The sequence below is a fragment of the Phascolarctos cinereus genome, unplaced genomic scaffold (assembly GCF_003287225.1).
Source record: "Phascolarctos cinereus isolate Bilbo 61053 unplaced genomic scaffold, phaCin_HiC Scaffold_7;HRSCAF=346, whole genome shotgun sequence".
Taxonomy (NCBI): domain Eukaryota; kingdom Metazoa; phylum Chordata; class Mammalia; order Diprotodontia; family Phascolarctidae; genus Phascolarctos; species Phascolarctos cinereus.
In genome coordinates, this window is record NW_027556180.1 from 88,951,740 (window position 1) to 88,972,541 (window position 20,802).

At 42.3% G+C, this 20,802-nt stretch overlaps 1 protein-coding gene across 5 annotated transcripts in view; it reads left to right on the top strand.

The window, feature by feature from the left end:
* The first annotated feature begins 4,375 nt into the window (after nucleotides 1-4,375).
* Nucleotides 4,376-20,802, top strand: part of TSC22D1 (TSC22 domain family member 1) — a 165,668-nt gene continuing 149,241 nt past the window's right edge. For 2 of the 5 annotated variants that reach the window (XM_020971538.2, XM_020971544.2), the window contains exons 1-2: nucleotides 4,376-5,025; nucleotides 5,575-8,687. In XM_020971538.2, the coding sequence (XP_020827197.1) occupies nucleotides 5,842-8,687 (2,846 nt within the window). In that variant the 5' untranslated portion in view covers nucleotides 4,376-5,025; nucleotides 5,575-5,841. Of the gene's footprint in view, nucleotides 5,026-5,502; nucleotides 8,688-20,566; nucleotides 20,752-20,802 lie in introns of those variants that run through there. The other 3 variants (XM_020971551.2, XM_078147590.1, XM_020971532.2) reach the window with 3 other exon arrangements.

The following is a 20,802-nucleotide window of genomic DNA, read 5'->3' on the forward strand; positions in this document are numbered from 1 at the left end:
GTCTATAAAATAGAGGGTTAGGCTCATTGACCTTTAAGATCTCTTTAGGTTAAATCTATGACCCCATATTTAGAGTTCTATGACGTTAAAACATATTCACATTTGCGTAGTCATAAAGTAAGTGGAACAAAAGAATGGTTAATAATTGTTCATTTTAATACATAATAATACTTTGAGGTTTACAAAGTGCTTTTCTTTAGAGTAGCTTTTTGAGGTAGGAAGGGAAAGTTTTTTCCATTTTACAGAAGAAGATATTAAGACTTCAAGAGGCTAAAAGACTTGCTTAACTTGCTGGTGAAGTGTTGGTGCTGGGGATTGGAACCTGGGTCTTATAACTTTAAATCTTGTTTTGTTTTTATTCCGTCATGCAAACATGGGTTCATTTTCTATTTGATGGATTCCTTATTAGTCAAAATGATATAATTGAACTGATCAGTGCATAAACAGTATTTATTTATTTAGTTATTTAGTTAGTTATTGCATCATCTCTAACTCAGGTATTTTAAAAATTGCATTCTTTGCCATGTTTTAGAAATGCAAGGGGGCAGCTAGCTGGCGCAGTGGATAGAGCACCGGCCCTGGATTCAGGAGGACCTGAGTTCAAATCCGGCCTTAGACACATAATACTTACTAGCTGTGTGACCTGGGCAAGTCACTTAACCCCATTGCCTAAAATTACAACAACAACAACAACAAAATACAAGTCCTTGCCCATAACAAGAAGCTATAACTCATTGTAGTATGTTCTATGTGAAACACTCAAAATAATATTCAAAGGTTAACGTTTCCTTAGCACATTCAGATGAAATGCAGGATTGTTATAACAACAAGGCCTTACATACTTTGGCACTAATATTGACTCAAAACATACTATTGGAACAAAGTAGTAACTTTTTTTTGTATTTGTGGTACATAAAACGGATATCTATCCTTGCTTTAACAGACACGCTAGGTGCAAAAAATATCTATTTGGCTATTATCATATGTATATACAATTAGTTTATTTTTAATATTATGCAACATCTTATTTTCTTTGTGAAAATGGACTCATGCTTTATGACACCCAGGGATTTTTGTTCCTGGAGTGACCTTGTGATAAAACAAAAACTATAGCTACAATTCATCATTAAGGCAGTATAGAAAGAGCATGAACAGAGGAGTCACAAGACCCAGATAGTCATGTGATATTAGATGAGGTCATATGACTGCCTTCTGGGTTTCCCTTTCCTCATTTATAAAATGATGGTAACACTTGCTCTACTTTGTCTAATAAAGATTAATCCTTTATGTGGTAGGAAGGTGATTCAGTAGCTACTGTGTACCAAGCTCTGGAACTAGAAAGACTTCTGATGGAAACAGTTTTTCAACAGATATAACAACAAAAAAAAAATGACCCCATGTTTAGATTCAAAATTTTATTTTAGATTTTAATTACATTAAATACTTTAACACAAGACTAGAAATTAAAGTTATTGAAAAAATTTAGACACTCATGATAAAAATAGTGAAATTTTAACATTTTTCTAGAGAAACAACATAAAAACATGGACCTATTTGCAAAAATGGCTAGGTATGTGTTGAGAGATCAAATCCAAGATGGAAGCATTCTGTTTTCTGTATGCTGCTTGGTCCTTCCTCTCCTTTTTAAGGCTAATTATTCATAGACAATAATGACAGCTAGAAAATAAAAGCATATTTGTGTGTGTAAGGCTGCAAGTCTTTTTTAAGTTGCTTATATCCTGAGACCTTGAGGTCTGGGACCCTGACTTACAGACTATATTTTAATGAAGCACAAGAATTCATTGAATCAGAATCACAGCAACTTAAAGTTGGAAAGGGTCCTCAGAAGCCATTCATTCCTACTCATAACTAAATGTGAAGCCCTTCCATATCACACCCTCTCTGTAGTCATAAAACCTTGCTTTTAGTTCCAGCCTACCTATTTATAAACAACCTATTCTACTTTTTGGAAAGCTCTGTTTGCTTCGTGTTTGCTTCCATGCAGTGAAGTTTGAAACCAATTTTTAAAGAAATAGTACTCCTAATACCCTCCCACTTTTATTAGTGAAGTGTCAGACGACTAGATGCTTTTGTATGAATACTTAAGTTGATCATTTCTATTGTTAACTTTTTATTGTTAGTTTTATGTGGCCTTTTTTGTCTCAGACCAAATACTAGTATGATGTTAAGAGGGCCCCTAGGTTCTGTGAAACTGTTCTGTTTTGAGTAACATATAAAACAGCCCTAAATCATGTTTTGTGATTGTAGGAATATTTTCTCTCTCAAGGCCTGGAGAAACCATATTTTGCCTATCTGCATTCCACAAGGAATTTCAATCAGTTAAGATAGTTTCCATTTCCCATTTGAAAACTGTTGAAAAAACATGATGGAGATTTGCATTTCAAAAATTGATAGCAAGGCCATTAACCAAGAGTATCATTTGCAAAGCCTTTGAGATAAAAAAAAGATGAGTTTTTTTAAAGTAAAAAATATACCCAGAGACATAGATAGTGAATATTAAAATACAATCTTGTGTTCATGTGATATTTCTATTTGGTCAGTCCTTAAAGTGAATATTGAATAATCCTTGGCTATGAGAGGGAAAGGATCAGAAAAAAGACACTGACAGAGGTCGATCAAAAGTCAAGAATAAGCATCTCAAAATATAATTGAGCCTATGGAGCAGTATATTTCACCTTACATTTCGAAAATACAACTATTGCAAAGGAGTTATATTCTTACTTCATCTAAAAAGGAACTGAGATTTAGAGAAGTTAACCTGGATACCTGGATGTCTCAGTCCTAACTCTGCCTTTCAATCGGAGACCATGTTTTTCAGGCTCCCACAGCTGCTCCATATAATTTTTAGTTTCAGAGTTACTAAATAAACATTCTCTCTCAATAGGTCATACAGCTCTGCCTTTTTTGGGCCAGGACAAGAAAGAGGATTGATTCTAAAACTACGAAATTTGGGGGAAGAATGCTTTGGTTTGGATCCTTGACATTTCTACCTTGGCTGGAGCTTTCCGGAAAACTTCGTTTCCAAGTACCCAGATTACTGAGACAACTAGCTTCATAGGCTAGTGAAATGTTACGATTTTTCTAACTAGAACTTCTGGAAACACATTCTTCTGCCCTCAGTCATTCCTCACGGTTTATCGTCTACACTTGGATTCTTAACCTTTAGCTTCCCAACTGTAGTAGGTAATCAAAAGGGGAGCCTGTTGGAAGAGCTTCCTCACCTCCCTGCCCTTATGTCTTATATGTGATTGCTCGATCCTAAATGATGCCTCGAAATTCATCTGGTTTACTGCTAGAGGATTTTTTTTTGGTTGGGTGTCTATGAGAATTGTAAAGCGCTTTGAAAACCCTAACACACTGTTATTAATACTGTTAAGATCGTAATGCATTATTATAATGTGATGCATATTGTATAGATAATACTAGGAATTATCATTATCCAGGCCGTTCCCGTTGGGCAGTGCAGGAGAATGGACTCCACCTGTGGAGGTCTATCACCTGAGGGACACAGAAAGGAGGGGCGGCCCAAGCTAGAAAACGGAGCAGCGGCGCTCCGCTCTGGTCCGGGATGCCGGCTGCAGCTGCTAACCTCTGCAGCCCGCACGGTGCCGGGCGCCTCCCTCCGCACACCGCCCGCCAGGAGAAGGGACCGCATGGCAGCTGCGGTCTGGCGCACACAAAGGGGAACCCTTGGCGGGAGCTCAGGGGCCAGGTGTCGCCCGTCACGCCCGGGGCGTTAAGAAAGATCCGAGTTGGGTGGGGAAGCAGGGAGGCAGGCGTGGGTATCTTCCGCTAGGGGAAGGCCGGGGGAAGGTGACAGGACGGAGAAAAGCCTGACTCATGTGGTGGCTTAGGGACTCCTGGGAAGCAGAACTCGTGATGTGCCCGCTGCGCTGCGGAGAAGAGCCCCATTCTACCAGGGGCCCGCTCCAGACACATGGCCCGGCGGCCCGCCCCGCCCCTCCCCTCCCCCAGGCACTGCAGAGGGTGTCCCTCCCCCCTTCCTGGGGCGCGTGCACGCGCTCACACGCCCCATGAGCAAAGGGAGCGAGGACACACCTCGGCCGCTCGCGCCCGCGTCCCCTCTCACTTCATGCCCCACCCCACCCCATACTGGCAGCACAACGCTGTCCGCTCCGGATTCGCTCCCCGATCTCCAAGTCCCCGCCCCCACCGCGCCGGCGCCTGGGCCACCCGACTCCAGGCTTCGGTAGTTTCCGTCCAGAGCACCCGAGCTCGGCGGCTGCCTCGGCGGCTCTCCGAATCCCTGAACACCGCCTCTCCAGCCCCCCCGTCCCCCCACCTCGTCCGGCCCCGCCCCTTCTCCCCGCCAGGCGAGGCTTTATGTCTGCGGCGCCAGAGCGCCTGCGCAGACGCCATCTTCCCCGGCCTCCTCCCCCGGCTGCCGCTGCCTCCTCCTCCTCCTCCTCCTCTTCTTACCGCCGGACGCTCCTCCTCCTCCTGTGCCCGGGCTCGGGAGCCCGTCCCTCCTCTTCCAATGCCGTGAGAGACAGCGGGGGAGAGACGGCGTAGCCGGGGCAGCCGGAGGAAAGCACTCGTAACAACCCCCGCAGCCACCCCCTTCCCAACCCCCAGGCGCACCCGACACTCTCCCCCCCATCCCACTCCCTTCCCCCTCCCCCAGCCTCCCCCACCTCCTGCTCCATTCAGCGGCGCCCGTCAGTCAGTCTGTCCGTCCGTGGGTAGCCCCGGCCCCGGTGAAGCCGCCGCCGCGGAGAGGAGCCTCACGCCCCCTGGCTGCTGCCCGGGCGCCGGGAGGAGGACCTGCCTGCCCGCCTCCCCGAGGGCCGAGGACCGGGAGCCGCAGGGCTGCGCCCGCAGCCCTCCGCTGGCCCGGAGGGAGGAAGATGTTGGGACTCGGCGGCTGCCAGTGATGGAGCGGTCCCTGGGCTCCCCTAGCCGCCGCCGCTGCTGCCCCCGCCCCCGCCCGCCGCTGTTCCTGCCGCCGTCGCCGCCGTCGCCCCCCGGCTGGGTGCGAGGATCGTACGTATCTCCCCTTCCCCCTTCCCGGCCTCCCTTCCCCCGGCTGCAGCAGCAGCAGCAGCAGCAGCTGCCTCCGCCGCCGCCGCCCCCCTTGCCCCCTCGACCCTCCCTGGCCCCGGCCGGCCGGTCGGCCCGGGCTCTGGTGCCTTCGAAGCCTCCGGGTCCCCGGCTGAGCCGCGGCGGCGTCGCCTCCCGGAGCAGCCTCTAGCCTAGCGGTGGGGGAGGGGGCGGGGGGAGGGGGAGACTCCGGGCTTTTAGCTGCACCGGCCTGGCCTCCGGGCGTGCCTTTCCCGGGGCTGCCTTTTGGGGTTGGGGAGGGTGGAGGGGGTGAGTAAGGAGTTGGGCCGGGGGAGGGGGCGGCCCTGCCGGGGCTGGGGGGCGCGGTGGAGGGTGGTGCAGCAGCCGCTGCACAGCAGCAGCGGCAGGAGGGGGCGGCGGCGGCGGCGGTGGTGGTGGTGGTGGTGGTGGTGGCGGCGGTGGTAGTGGTGGTTTCCAAGTTGGCCGGATAACGTGGGCATTTCTCTCTCTCCCCCCTCTCCTCTTCTTCAGTCTGCCTGTCTCCTTCCTCTACCTCCTCCCCACCCCCTCCTCCCCTAGTGAAGCGGACTGTATAAAAGGGGGTGGAGAGGACCAGAAGGAAAAGTGAATGGCCGAGGACTGATAGTGTCACCCCTTCCCCCCATTTTTGCCTTGTTCACCCTCATTCATCCTCCGCTCGCGGAGCGGAGAAGGCACCGGCGGCGGAGGAGGAGCGGGGACCGTGCCTCCGGCTCCTGCGCTGTGAACACAAAGATCCCTGTGCAGGGTGCAGACACAATGCACCAGCCACCCGAGGCCACGGCCGCCGCCGCCGCCGCAGACCTCGGGGCTCGGAAGATGGCGCACCCGGCCGCAGCGGTCCCTCGAAGGGGCAGCAGCAGTAGCAGCGGCAGCAGCGGGGCCGCGCTTGGCGCCGCGGGCCCCGGCGTGGGCAGCCACGCCGCCTCGGCCGAGGACTACGCGCCTCCCGCGCCGTTGCCCGGGGCGGCGGCTGGTGGGCCGGCGCCGCCGCCGCCCCCGCAGAGCCTCCACCTCCTCTCGCAGGCCCAGCAGCTCCCCGCACCGCCCGGCGGGGCGCAGATGAAAAAGAAGAGCGGCTTCCAGATCACGAGCGTCACGCCGGCCCAGATCTCCGCTAGCATCAGCTCCAACAACAGCATAGCCGAGGACACGGAGAGCTACGATGACTTGGACGAGTCCCATACGGAGGACCTCTCCTCCTCCGAGATCCTGGACGTGTCCCTTTCCAGGGCCACTGACTTGGGGGAACCGGAACGGAGCTCCTCAGAGGAGACTTTGAATAACTTCCAGGAAGCTGAGACCCCTGGGGCGGTCTCTCCCAACCAGCCCCACCTTCCTCAGCATCATTTACCTCACCATCCACCCCAGAATGTCGTGATCAATGGCAGTGTTCATCCACACCATCTCCATCATCACCACCACCACCACGGGCACCACCTTCACCATGGGCACCACCATCCATCCCATGCCGGTGTCAGCACGGCTGTTCCTGGAGGGCCACCCCCAAGCCCAGTGTCTAGAAAACTCTCCACAGCTGGAAGTTCAGACAGTGTTTTACCAGCTGCACCAACTTCTGCTGTATCATCCACTGGCACACCTGCATCTCTAATGACTAATGTCCGCAATACAAATACTCCTGGCAGTATAGGTATAAATTCTGTTGCTGGCACTAATACAATAAATAACGTTAAAGTTACTGCAATGAGTAGTGTTAATCCTAACGTGACAAACAGCATGCCTGGCAATGTTAACGTACCTTCAAGTAACATCATAAGTACTGCTAATGTAAATGCTGTGCCTGGAGCTGGCAGCAGTGTTAATGTGAATATCCTAAGTGGCATGGGCAATGGTACTAATTCTTCTGTTAACAATGTTCCTACCCCAGCTGCAGGAATGGCTGTGGGATCTGTTTCAGCTCAGCAGCAACAACCAGCAGCTGGCACATCAAGGTTTAGAGTTGTGAAATTAGATTCTAGTTCTGAACCCTTTAAAAAGGGTAGATGGACTTGCACAGAGTTCTATGAAAAAGAAAATCCCATAGTGGTTACAGAAGGAGTAGCAGTAAACAAAGTGGTGGAGACCGTAAAACAGAACCCAGTTGAAGTGACTTCTGAAAGGGAGAGCACTAGTGGGAGTTCAGTTAGCAGTAATGTGAGCACGTTGAGTCACTACACAGAGAGTGTGGGGAGTGGAGAGATGGGGGCCCCTGCTGTGGTCCAGCAGCAGCCAGCCCTCCCAGGTGTGGCCCCGCAGCCAGTGGACTTCAGTAGTCCTGGGGCACAGAGTGTTTCGGCAGCTAGTCTACCACAGAGTATTTCTCAGTCACAGATTGCCCCAGTGCAATTGCATTCTCAAGAGCTGACCTATACTCCACAAAAGCAGGGAGGTCAGCCTCCTCTGCAGGCCAGCATAAGTGCTGTGGCTGGCATTCAGTCGACCCCGGTTACCCTCGTTGGTGTACCACCACCTTTAGGCCAGCAGCCTCCCATTTCCAGCGTGGCTCAACCCCAGTTGTCCTATTCTCAGACGGCCCCTCTGGTGCAGGCCACTTTGCCGGTTGTAGCACCGCAGCAGTTACAGTATGGACACCAGCAACAAACCGTGGCTACCCAGGTGGCCCCAGGCCACGTTCAGCCAGTGAATCAAAATCCCGTCACTGCTTCTCTACCAGAGTATGTTCAGCATCAACAAGTTCTCCAGACACCAGTGCCCCCTATCCCTCCAAATTCTGCAGGTGTGGGAGCAGCCCCAGTGATGCCCGTTGCTCAGCCACAGAGCATTCAGCCTTCAGTGCAGTCTACCACAGTCCAGGCACAACCTGCAGGGGCACCGAGCCAGCCTGTTGGACATGGCCAGCCAGCAGTACCTCCTGGAGCTACTAGTGGTCAAGTTGTGAGTGTTGGTCAGCAAGTGAACATCCCAGCTGTGGTGCCACAGCCGGCCGCTGTAACCCAGGTGACACCTTTGCCTTCTCAGCCTGGAATCATTCAGGGAATTCAAGCCAGTGCATCAAATCTTCCTCCGCAGTTGGTCATTGCACCTCAAAGTAACTTGGTAACTGTACAGTCCCAAGCTCAAGGAGCAGAATCTGTGGCTCAAGGAGCAGAATCTGTAGCTCAAGGAATAGCAAATCAGCAGTTGCCTCCAGTGAGTCCATTACCTTCTGCCGGCAATATCCCTGCTGCAAATCAAGTTGGTTCTGCTGTTCCTCCTGCAATACCAGTTGCGCCTACAAACTTGGGTCCACTGCAGAATATAGCACAAACTTCAGCTATACAAAATGGGAATTTGGTTCAGAGTGTTAGTCAACCTCCTTTGATAGCAACTAACATAAATTTGCCTGTGATGCAGCAGATCCCTCTAAGTTCTACTCAGTTCCCCACACAGTCACTAACTCAGTCCATTGGAAGCCAGAGTGAAGAAGCCAGGCATCCTGTGGAGCAAGCAGTAGTTGGCGTACCTCAGAATGTCACTGGGGAAAGCAGCGGGGGCCTGGCCTCAGTCTCTGATGGGAGTGGAGGTGCCATAGCAGCTTCAGCTTCCCTTTTCCCGTTGAAGGTGCTGCCATTGACCACACCCCTCGTTGATGGCGAGGATGAGAGGTAAGACCATGCCCTGTGTCTTCGGATATATACAGCAGATTTTCAGCTAACTTTTTTATTTATGTAGTTCCATTGCAGTGTTTCAGTAGCTATAAACTTAAGTCACATTTTTTTTGTTTGAAAAATATTTTCAGGGTAATAGTGTGTGTTTTTTTTTTCCAGAATTAAGAACAAGTAATACTGAATGGTTTCAGAGTGCACATAAAGTCTAAGTTTAATATTTGTGAACATTAATTTCTGTTAGCACAGCTGTTTGGGATTATTCACCATTAGAGATTAGTAAATTGGATGTTACTAGTTTGTCTTATTAAAACAATTTATTAGCGAAACTAATGAATAGGAGCATAATTCCTGAAAAATTCAGTCCTTTAATCTCCATTTTAGTAATGCTTTGTTTTCAAGGGACTGAAATCCTTTGACCATCTCTTCAGGTACTGTGGGCAAAATTGTTTTCCTATAGTAGAAAAACTAGACATCCCCTTTAAGTTCTCACCTACTCAGTTCTAAAGCATTTGATTTTATAGCCTGTGGGAGATAGTGTTACCAATTGCTATCACATTGAGATTGTAGGGAAAGGTTATATAATCTGAGTTGTTTCCTATTGCTCTAATACTTCTATGAAGCTAATTAATTTCTTTAACATTTTGATTTTCAACAGACTTAACCAAACCTTTTATAAAGGATGAAAACGTTTTCATATTGTTATTTCTGCACATTTTATCAAAATAATTAGCATTTTTAATAAGTTGATGTTTAGTATCAGATGTTTGGTTTTTAAATTTTTGTAGTATTGCTCCATGTTAATTTCCATTAAGATTTCTTCTTTTTTTTTCCCCTTGCCCAGGAGTAGGCCATGGTGGCAGCCATTTTAGAATAAGGTATTGGGTTTGATAGAAACTCTAGAGGTGTGGAGATGTGATGACAAAGAGCTCCTTCCCCATACTTCTTTTCCTCCACATGCTCCCTCTCGTTACCTAGCATGAAAAATACAGAAAGCCTAAAATTTTCTTAAACTAGTTTCCTCTCATGGATTGGTAATGGTGCACATACATAGCTGATAGCATGGGACCAGATTTGAGACTAGCTGAGGTGAAAAAGTTGAAACTCTTCCTTGGTAGTTTTTGGTATAGGTCAAAATAGAAGTTGATTTTTGGAGAATTTCCATTCATGTATATAGCATGGGTTTGTAAATTTGTGAATAAGATGGGTGTGGGGGGAGATAAACTTCAATTTGGGTTGAAGAAGCTTACAACCTGAGTTCCATTCATGTTTGAATTTTTAAGACAATTTGTGTGATTTGAACTTATGTTCAAGCCTGTTGAGTTATTGTATCACTATGCATTACAGATTGAGAAGATGATAAAATCAGCAGTCTAGAGAAAACTTAGGCCAAGTGAGGGTCTCATGCCACGTTGAAGGTGGTGTTCCAGATATGAATGAGAGATCTGTAGGTAGTTGAAAATATCTCTGTTCTAATTTTTTTTTAATATTAAAACCATATTTGTTATTATTTTCAAATTCTAACTCAGGATACTTTTGACGTTTTGGTAATGGAAATTGTGTAATTGGATTTTCTCTTTTTGTCTAGTAAAACTACATCCTCAGAGGTGGTTTCCATTATTCTGGTAGTGGAGGCAATCCCATTATAATTATTGTTAGCCCTTTTAATTTATTCATAATTTTTACCATAATCTAAGACTCATATTTAGTTCTCTACCTAAAAAAAGCTGTTAGTCTTACATGTACTCTAAATCCTCAGAGGTATTAACAATTTAATATCAAACTTATATGAGGTAAGTCCTCAAACTACTTTAGCTAGATATACTTTATGAAAGCCTAAAAGTAATTAAATTAAGATAAGTGAATGGAACTTGCAAATGAAAACCACACATTCTTAACCTGCATGTGAATCTATCCTGATTGTTAATAACCTTTTATGGTTTCAAGTATTTTAGATGGAGTTTTGTCCCCTTTTTCCTCCCAGCAGTAGAGGACATCTTGTCAGTTTTCTGGACCAGACTAATGAAAGACAAAGCCATTTTTACTTATTACCAAAACATATCTTGCCTATTGAGACTATGCAAATGTAGTGTTGGGACCACAAAAAACATTTTATGTGGAGGTCATTTTTTCTGATTGCAGCAAAGAAAAAAGGGAGTAGAAATGCAGGCACAGTGTGATCTTAAGGCAGATTTAATCTGGAAAGGTCTGGTTGCTGTAGAAAGGAGATACTGGGGAAAAAAAAGAGCAAATGTTTCTTTTGATGGAAGAAGAGATTCTGTTCCTAGGTTATTTCAGTTGGCTAGGATCTTTGCAGATCGGCTCTGTCTTTTAATTTATTGCTATCTCCTTGACACTCTCTTTGAACCTCGAAATGTCTCTACTGAAATTTCTGATTCCCATCCCTCCCTTTGTTCCAACCCCTGCTCTCCCCCCTCAAAAAAACCCAGCTAAAATGTTTCACTTCCAAATACCTCCTTGTAAATGGGCCAGAAGGGGGCAGGACTAGATGTAGACAAGGTTGACGTTGAATCTCCATACAGTAATTTGCTACAACTTGTTTCTGTCATTTCTCTATGTTTGGGATGTATGTTGACTAAACTTGCCCTTGGAAGGGAACTTATGCAACTAGAGGAATGATCTTCTGGCTTAAAAAATTTTTTTTCTTTGCATGTTTCTTTCTGTATTTGCTTCTGTTATTCTACTTTGATCAGTAGTAGTCAGTGGGACCTGATTTCCTTGTTACGATGGAAAAAAGATGTGGGGGTATGTTATATTGATAAAGGTATAAGGTGAGGAAAACCTCACAGCATATAAATGCAGTGGTAACTCAAATGAAGACTAGTTATTTCAGAATGTGGTTGTATAAAAGACAAGTGATTTGCGAGCCTCAGATGGAAAAAATAGGTTTTGACATTAGGAAAATATGTTTAATTGGTCACTGGAGGAGACCATAGAGGCAGATGGTTTTAGGTATTATCTTTTTGGAAATTATATGCAGTTTTGTGTGTGTGTGTATACACACATGAGCGCATTGGTGCATGGGGGTGAGGGAGTTCAAAAAATCAGCCCTAGAGAAGATCTGAAAAGATCATCTAGTCTAGCTCCTGCTCCTAAGCCATTCTTATTGCAACAGAATAGACTGAACTGTATTAGAGTAGAATGTTTAGAGTAGAGGCTAAATCTATCATATGACTTTTGTGTTTTTATAATCTGTAGTTGATAACATTGCTTTTTTTTTTCCTAAAATTTTAAATGGGAGTAACACTTAATGGGATTTTTCTATGATGGTGTACCTTAAATGGGGCTTGATATTTGATGATAAATACTATGTATGAGCAACCAGTTATCTGCAAGTTATGTTTTTTTCTGCCAGTGGTTGAATTGAGACTAGACAGTTGTAGATGGAGGTGAAGAACTGCTGGTGGTGTGAGGAAATTCTTGGCATTAAAGCTGGTAGAATCAGGGAATCAATGGCAAGTAGTCAACCTTGATAGGTGTAGTTTCTACTCTCCAGAGTTGGTGAGAAGTACTTTTCACCATCATAGAATAGTTAAATGGATGTTAACTACTTTCTGTTACATTTTATGTGCTGTGTGCATGGTCAGTTTTTTGTTTTTTTTTTTTGTTCTTGATTTAAAAAATTTGATTACTACCTCATTTTAAACAAATATGGAAATTCATGATTGATTTAAATCCCTGTGTAATATGCAATGTAAAAATTGGCTTCCGGGATTATTTGTTGGAACATCTTATCATTTCTTTTACATTCTGCATTGTCTTATAGTTGTGTTCCTCTCATCTCCCAGTTTGTAAACTCTCAGAAGCCAGGGATTGTCTTTAATTTGTCTTCATGTCTGTCTGATGCCTATTATGTAGTAGATGCTCAATAAATAAGTGTCAAATGAATGAAAGGATTGAGGAATCCATGTATTAATTCCTCCTTTTTCCAATTACCAGCTACTTTATTAAATTGTCTAATAGCAATCTATTTCTGACTTCCTTATGGTGATCAGCATATGTGTGCCTAATAAATGCTTTTTCATTCATACATTTTTGTTGTTGGTTTTGGTGTATGATAAAGGATTGTTTAGTCTTAGGCAAATAATTTAACCCCTTCATCTGTAAAATGGGAATACCATTTATCACTACTTGCCTCATATGGTCATAGCAAAGAAAGAATTTTCATGTAAATGTTAATTGTTTTATGTAGGGTACTATGGTCAAGCATAGCTATCATATTAATACTGTATTCAAGTATATTAGTACGTAATTGCAGTTTGCGTGTGTGGGAAACATTGTAAATATGAGCAAAGAAATTGTGTATTAAGATGAAAGAAACCATATCCAGGATTTTCCTTTGGCAAAATGGAATAGGAGCCCTCCTTTTATGTTTCCAGAGTCAGTCATACTAAAGGTCATGTAGCTCTGCCTGAAAGCTGAAGCTCTACTTTACCTTTTGTTCTCTACCCCTACCCTCCACCAAGACTTAATCTTTTTGTAATCAGAAGTGACTTTTTTCTTGCTGCTCTGTCATCCTTGCCTTCTCACAGTTTTACTTTTCATATTCTAGTAAATTATGGAGTAATGGAGTCTGGTTGCTAGTAGCTTTTGCTTAAATGTTTTGTATGGCATTAGAATTAGCCATTTCCTGTTTTGTTTTGTTTTTTGTATGATAATCTTCCTTAAACAGTGAACTTTGAGAAGAAAATTATATATATCCTGAGGGATTTTTTGCTTAGAGTGTTTAACTGGTAAGTTAGACATAGAACTTAAACTATTAGACTTTAAATGTTTTGTGCCTGTCCATCTTCATTATGCCTATGAACATGTTCATAGTATTTAGAATGCGTTTTGCAGTTACCTTTATTTTCAGTAATAACTTTTTAAATTTGTCTTTTTAATTTTTCTAATGCAAATTTTTATTCTGGGGGGCCACTAAGGGGACTCTGAAATACATGCCTATGATGCATTTTGAAAGTATAACTGTAACTTTTGAGACAAATACCAGAATTTCAGCATCTAAATGAGTATTTCCTTCCAGATGACCCTCTTAGGCTATATACTTATTTCGGAGATGCTGATATTGCTTAATTCTTTTTTGAAGCTTTTATTTTGGAATTGTTTTTATACTCTGTGGCACATTCTTTTGATTCTCCTCCATAGTGGCTAATTTGCATTCTTTGAGAGTGTATTTAATTTTTAGAAAAAGTTAAAATATCACTTAGAGTAGAGTGAATAAGGTGGGTGAGGAGGTGAGGAACAGAGTGCATTACTTAGTCAGGAACACCTGGTTTCAGATTTTCAGAGGCTCATTGGTTGTGTGACTCTGGGCAGATCACTTAAACCCTCTGAGCCTCCATTGCCTTCTCTGTCAAATGAAGGGATTGGACCTCCTGGCTCTCTGGGGTCCTTTCTGGCTCTAAATCTACGAGTCTATGATCAAGCTAGGATTTAAAAAGAGGTACAAATGAATTGTTCACAGAATCTCAGACCTGGAAGGGATGATAGAGGGCTGCCCAGTCCTTACCCAGTACCTGGGTTAAGAATTCCCAGAACCACATCCCAGATGAGTGGCCATCCAACCTCCATTTGAAGGCCTTCAATGAAGCCTTCAGCTGCCTTGTTTTTTCTTTTCTTCAATGTATTGTATAGATTAATGTTTTTTAAGTTAAAAAAATTTTTAGCGTAAACATTTATTCACATTTCAGTACAAAAAGAACAAAAAGGATTATATATGAAATCATGAGCTCTTGTTACATAGTTTTTGAAATGTGTATTAAATTTAATGTGGTAGTTACAATACTGCCATGTTTCTTTGTGTCCCCTTCGTAACCATTTTTCTAATGAGTATTTTTTAAAAAATTATTTGTTGATGCTTTTGTTTTTGTAATCTTGGTCACTACCTAGAAAAAAACTCTCCTCCATTTCCCCATAGAAATCCTCTCTTGTAACAAATAGATATAATGAAGTGAAACAAAGCAGTCCTTTGGCCATGTCTGAAAATGGATTCCCCATTCTGCCAAAAGGAGATAGCAGGTATGCATCATCTTAAGTCTTTTGAAGTCATGATTGGTCACTGCATTGGTCAGGAGTTCTGGAGTCTTTCGGTTTTTTTTCCTTGAAATTATTGTGGTCACTGTAAATTGTTCTCCTGGCCACATTCCTTTTCTTGTGTGGTTCCTCAGTAGGTAGCACCATTGAAGTAAGTGTAGGAACTTCCATTGGTACTACTTGGATAGAATCATACGATGTTAGGGTTTAAAGGGAACTTGGGGTCATAGTACATACAGCTCCATTTTATTCATGAGGAAAGTGGGACTGGAGAAGTTAAATTACTTTCGAGGTTATTTTATGAGGAGATTGGGCTTGCTGGACTCACAGGACCTCTGCAGTTTTAAATTTGTGGCCGTTTAACTTTCCTGTACTGTACAGAGATGCCTTTGCATCTCTGGCACTGAGTGTGATGCTTGAGTTTCTTCAGCGCTATCAGGGATTGGCCTTAAGCCATAATGAGAAGGATATTGATGACAGTTGGATCGGAAAAGACTGAACTGAATATTGGGCTGAATCTGTGCTAGAATTTTAATGAGATAAATGTAAAATTTTATGGTTGGGTTAAAGAATACAACTTCACAAATCAAGATGAAAAAGGTAGGACTCCCAGTAAATCTGAAGAAAAAAAAATAGAAGTTTTGGTGCAGCGCAAACTCAGAATCAGTCAGCAGTGTTGTGCTGCAGCCAGAAAAGCTTATTCTGTCTTTTGCAGCATTTTAAGAAGAAAATTGTCTAGGTCAGCAGTTCTTAAACATTTTGGTCTCAGGACCCCTTTACGTTCTTAAAGAAAACAGTTATACAGCTAGCTTTTGTTTATGTGGGTTATATCTAAGAAGATTTGCTGTATTAGAAATAAATAGCTGATAAATTTTAAAAATATTAATTCATTTAAGAATAACAAACTCTCTACTTGTTAAATAACATTTTTTATGAGAAATAACAATTTTCCAAAACAAAAAAAAATTTACTGAGTGGAATTATTTTAAATATGTCTGTAAAAATCTTTAATGTTTGACCTAATGGTGGATTTTCATATCTGCTTCTACCATTCGATCTGTTGAAGTATGTGGGAAAAAAAATCTGGTCTTACACAGATACATAGTTGGAAAAGGGAGTATTTTAAATGTAATCTTACTATTGTGAAAATTGTTTTGACCTACTTAGGTTCCCCCTGAAAGGGTCTCCGAGACTCCTGGGGTAAACAGACCACACTTTGAGAACTGCTGATCTAGGTCTAGGGTTGCTGAGAGCCCTGCTGTATGTTCATTTCTATGTACCACATTTCAGGAAGGACATTAATAAACTGGAGAGGGTCAAGATGAGGGCAGTCCAAAAACTGAAGGGCATTGATTACGTTTGAAGTTTGGTTGAAAGACCTTCTAGCTAAGTAGACTGGAGTAGAGAAGATTGCTGGTCCTTGGGGACTGTGGGTAGAGGAGGAAACCATAGTATTTGAAGGACTGACATATGGAACAGAGATCAGGTTTGTTCCACTTGCCTCTAGAGTATAAAGTTAAGGTAAATCAATGAAGTTTTCAGAGAAGGAAGTTAGGCCTGATACAGGGAAACATCTTCTAATAATTAGAGCTGAATTAGAGTGGGCTACCTTGGCAGATAGTGAGTTGCCTTTCACTGAAGGTTTTCAAGCAAAATTTGGATGCCTGCTTTTGGATATGTTGCAGAAAATACTCTTTTTCAGTTATGTCTTGGGCTAGAGGGCATCAGAGGTCCTTTTGACTCACTGAGATTCTGTGAGCTGTTTGTGATTGGTCTCAGACATGTGTGCCTGTCTTAAACTACATAGTTTTAGCAGTATCATACAATTTAATGCTTCTTTGGACAATCAGCAGTTACTGTTTGTTAAGTTTTTTTGGATCTCAGTTCCACCATCTGTTAGTTATTTGTCCTAGCTTATTGTCATTTGCTAATTTAGTGATCCTTTACCTTAAGTTATTGATAAAAATGTCAAGCAAGGGAAAAGAGCCCTCTAGTGTTCTGGAGAAGGTCCTGGAGACCTTCCCCTTAGGTTGATCCATTAATTAATAGTTTTAGAGCCTTGGTCAAGTAGTTCTAAACCTACTGAAATGTATATCACTTTTTTGTCAAATTATTTGGTGAATCTAAGGCATTCTCATGTTTTAGTCTAGCAACTCTGTCAACAAGGTAAATGAACTTAGTTTGATTTGACTTTTTCTTATCCATGCTGGCTCATAATGTACTGGATAGTCTACTGAGGTTTCCTTCTGACTTGGAAATGAACACCTCTGCTGTTTTTAAGTGTTTTCGATTTACTAGGAATTCGTTAATCTTTCATTCTCTTACACACACACACACACACACACTCGTTTTTTTTTTTGGGGGGGAGACCCAGAATTGATCAATTTAACCTCCTTTATATGCCCTGTAATGTGACTTACTGATTTGTTCAGAGACAAGATCATACTGATGAGAACCATTGTACTTATACTGGCTATTGTCAGTTTATCTGGGTGAAGAGGAACTCCAGGGCTTTATTGATCCCTTTGACTTCTTGATACTTTGTTTTCAACTTAATTAAACAGAAACTTGTTAAATATCTAATAAGGCTTTGTGTTAAGCACTGGTGATTCCATAAAAGTCCTTTCCTTCAGAGTGTTTACATTTTGCTGAGAGGATACATGTGCACAGATAAGTAAATATAAAGTAATGTGAGGTAAGAAAAGCTCCCAACAGAACATGGCACCTGAATTGAACCTGGAGGCAAATCATGGCTTCTGTTCAGTAGGGGTTAGGAAGGAATCTATTTTGGGGTAGGGAGGAACTATTTGTGCAAAGCCATTGAGATGGGAAATGTTGAGTTTAGAAACTAGGTAATATTCCAATTTTGGCCTGGAAGTTAAGATAGCAGTGCTATTTTTCTTTGTCTCCTAAGATGTCTTGAGGCCTGTGAACTTTTAAAAAAATTTTTTTATGGCTCGATTTCAATATGATTAGTGGTTGTTTTTTTTGTAATTTTATGTATTTAAAAACATTGTTCTGAAAAGGGGTCCATAGGCTCTACCAGATTGTCAAAAGGTCCAGACTTTAGAAAAATTAAGAAACCTTGTCTTAGAGCTAGGAGAGGCAACTGAAGACCACTATATTTATAGAGAAAATCCACAAAGCATTTTCCTCACAACACCACTGTGAAGTATTAGTGGAAGTATTATAGGCTATATTGAAAATGCCTGTTTTACAGATTAAGAAACTGAGGACCAGAGGGAGGCTATGATTTGTTCAAGGTCACAGTTGTTGTGACAAGCTGAGACTGGAATCCTGGTTCCCGAATTAAAGTCTGTTATTCTTTTTACTTATTACCCTCTGTTAACACTCCAGGACAGAGAGGAGATACAGGAGGGTAGCATTTAACAATAAGAAATGTAGCAAGAGAAGTTGTGACTTAATAGTTGACTCTTAGGAGAGGCAGCATGGTGTAGTGCATAGAAGAGCTGGATTCACATCTCCTCTCGGATATAGCACCTGTAATTCTGATGAAGTCACTTCACCTTTTAGTGCTCTGTTGGAGGTGCCAGCTGAACTACTAGAGAACATGTCCTCATCCCAGAGTTTCCTATGCCAGTTAAATTACAGGGCCAAGTATCGTTATCTTCTGTAGTACTTAAAGGTTTTACAAAGGACTTTACAAACATTGCCATCTTAGGTCTTCATGACATTCTTGTGCAGGGGATATCACAGGTCATATTTTCCCCATTTTATAGCTGAGGAACAATGAAGGAGGCTGTACCCCCCATGGTCATACAGCCAGCAAGTGTTGGATAGGTTTCACAGCCCCTGACTGTAAATCTAATGTTCTTTCCATTATGCTTAACAGAAAAACTTGCCAATAGGAATTTCATGTAAAATCATTATGTTTAAATGATTCCATGTCCTTTTAATGTCAAGTCTATTGGCTTATAGCTTGACACCCCAAAGAAAGATAATATTCCCTGGTTAATATAGCCAGCATAATTTCACTGCATAATTTTCTACACCTATGGTAAGCAGTAGCATCTGTGCAAAAGGGGAGAAGATATGAATATATAAAATATGATTTGACAGCATTTTGATTCATGTAACTTTTTAGTACTAAATCTGTTACAAAGTTATTTTCATCTCTATAAAGTATTTGAAAAAAATCTCAGATATTATTACTTATGAGACCCTAAATGAGACTAATTTCGTGAAATGGTTTATTTTTGTTTTTATTTATAAAAAGAACGTTGTAAATTCACCCAGCTCAGAAGAGGTTGAGGATTTACATTGAAATAGGAGAATTTTGGTTAAAGAGGAGCCTGCTCCAGAAAAGGGATTTTTATACTTAGGAATGTCTCTTCCCCTTGTTCTTGCCAGAAGCTCCAACAGGAAGCAAAGAATACCGATATTCTGATGAGAGTTGTATATTTAAATGCTGCAGTTAGAAATGCGCTAGCCTTTGTTCATCAGAGCATTTTGAAGGGCATTCAGATGCAGCCCCTTAAAGTGATGGGGACTCTGCTTTATGTTCAAGGTGATTTTTGTAAAATGGGGAGAGTGTGCAGGACAGCTTGTAGCTATGAACTCATATTTATGCTTCTAAAGCAACCAATACTAAAGAAAATACCTAGTGTATGTATCATGTAATGGGAATAGACAATTACTTGTAAATAACATTGATTCCACATACAATTATTAGTGCTTTTAGATTTAGTGTCTCTAAAGGTACTACCTTGTGATAACATTATATATGTTTTAACTGTAGAACTTTTTAGTTGAGTCTGTAGAATTCTGTAGATTTCTTTTTGTTTCTTTTCGAAATAAAGAATCTTTGCTTCCTCTCACAAATATCTTGAGAGAGTTGATCTTAGGTGGTTTATGATCTGGAGTTAGAGACTCTGGGTTCAAATTCCAATTCTGCTCTTTGCCTGTGTGACATTGGGTGAGATTAGCTTACTTGGGCTCATCTGTAAAATGGGAGACTTGGGTTTGTTGGCTTTTGAGAGCCGTTCTAGCTATAGATTTATGACCTTATGATAATTTAAAGGGAGATGATGATGATGATGATGATGATTATCATGATTATTCTTATTACTTGTTAACCAACAGCTTCCATACCAATTTTTAGGGAGAGAAAGCTAACAGGTCTTGAGCAGTTAAGTGAAGTTTTTCTTCAAATAAGAGATTGAAAAACATAGCTTGCTATTTAAATATACATATAAAGAATGATATCCAGTATGTGGAAGTAAGAGCAGAGAAATGTGACTATTCTATCTTTATTATTCTAATAATAGTGTAATAGATTTAGAGCTGGAAAGGATCTGGGAGGTTGAGTCCAGCCACCTAATTTTACAGCTGAGGAAACTTAAGGCCCAGAGAGTTTAATTGCCCAGGGACATGTGGCTGACTAGCTTCTGAGATCTTCCAGACAAGGTTTTTCTTCTGTCCACTATATCTTGATGTCTCAGACACTTAAGACTTAAATGCACATGAGGTATATAAGCATTTTTTGTTTAAAAAGATACAGAGTAAGTTTACATTTGCGATAGCAAATGTTCATATGAAAATTGAACAATTAAACCAAATAGACAGGTATTTAGAATGTCAAGACATTTAGCACCAAGTAGATAAAACTTGCTGCTCAGGAATTTGCTTAAATTTTTCAGTTTTCATCTGGATATGTGGGTATCACGTAGACATGTAGCTGATTAGTGGCAAAATCAAGAAACTAGGTAAGGAGGACCTTGTAAGCAGAGATGTTCCTGAAAAGTGTATAAAGCTAAAATTTGCATACTGAATTATTTCCCCATTGATTTCCATTATGATTTCAGAGGTGAGTTCCGACAAAGTCCACTAAAGGACTAGGCTTTTAATGGACTCATGGCAGGTGGAAGAGACCCTGAGTTCCTGAAGGCTATGCCAGCAGAGTGCAAGCCCTGTCAGGTCTGGAAAAGCTTCTAGTACGACGGGACTGTCCTCTGAGGACCCACCCGGCTAAGCTTGGAGATACTCATCAGCAAAACGTGGGGCAGCAGGTGAGAAGTCTTTGGCCACAGCAACTCATGAA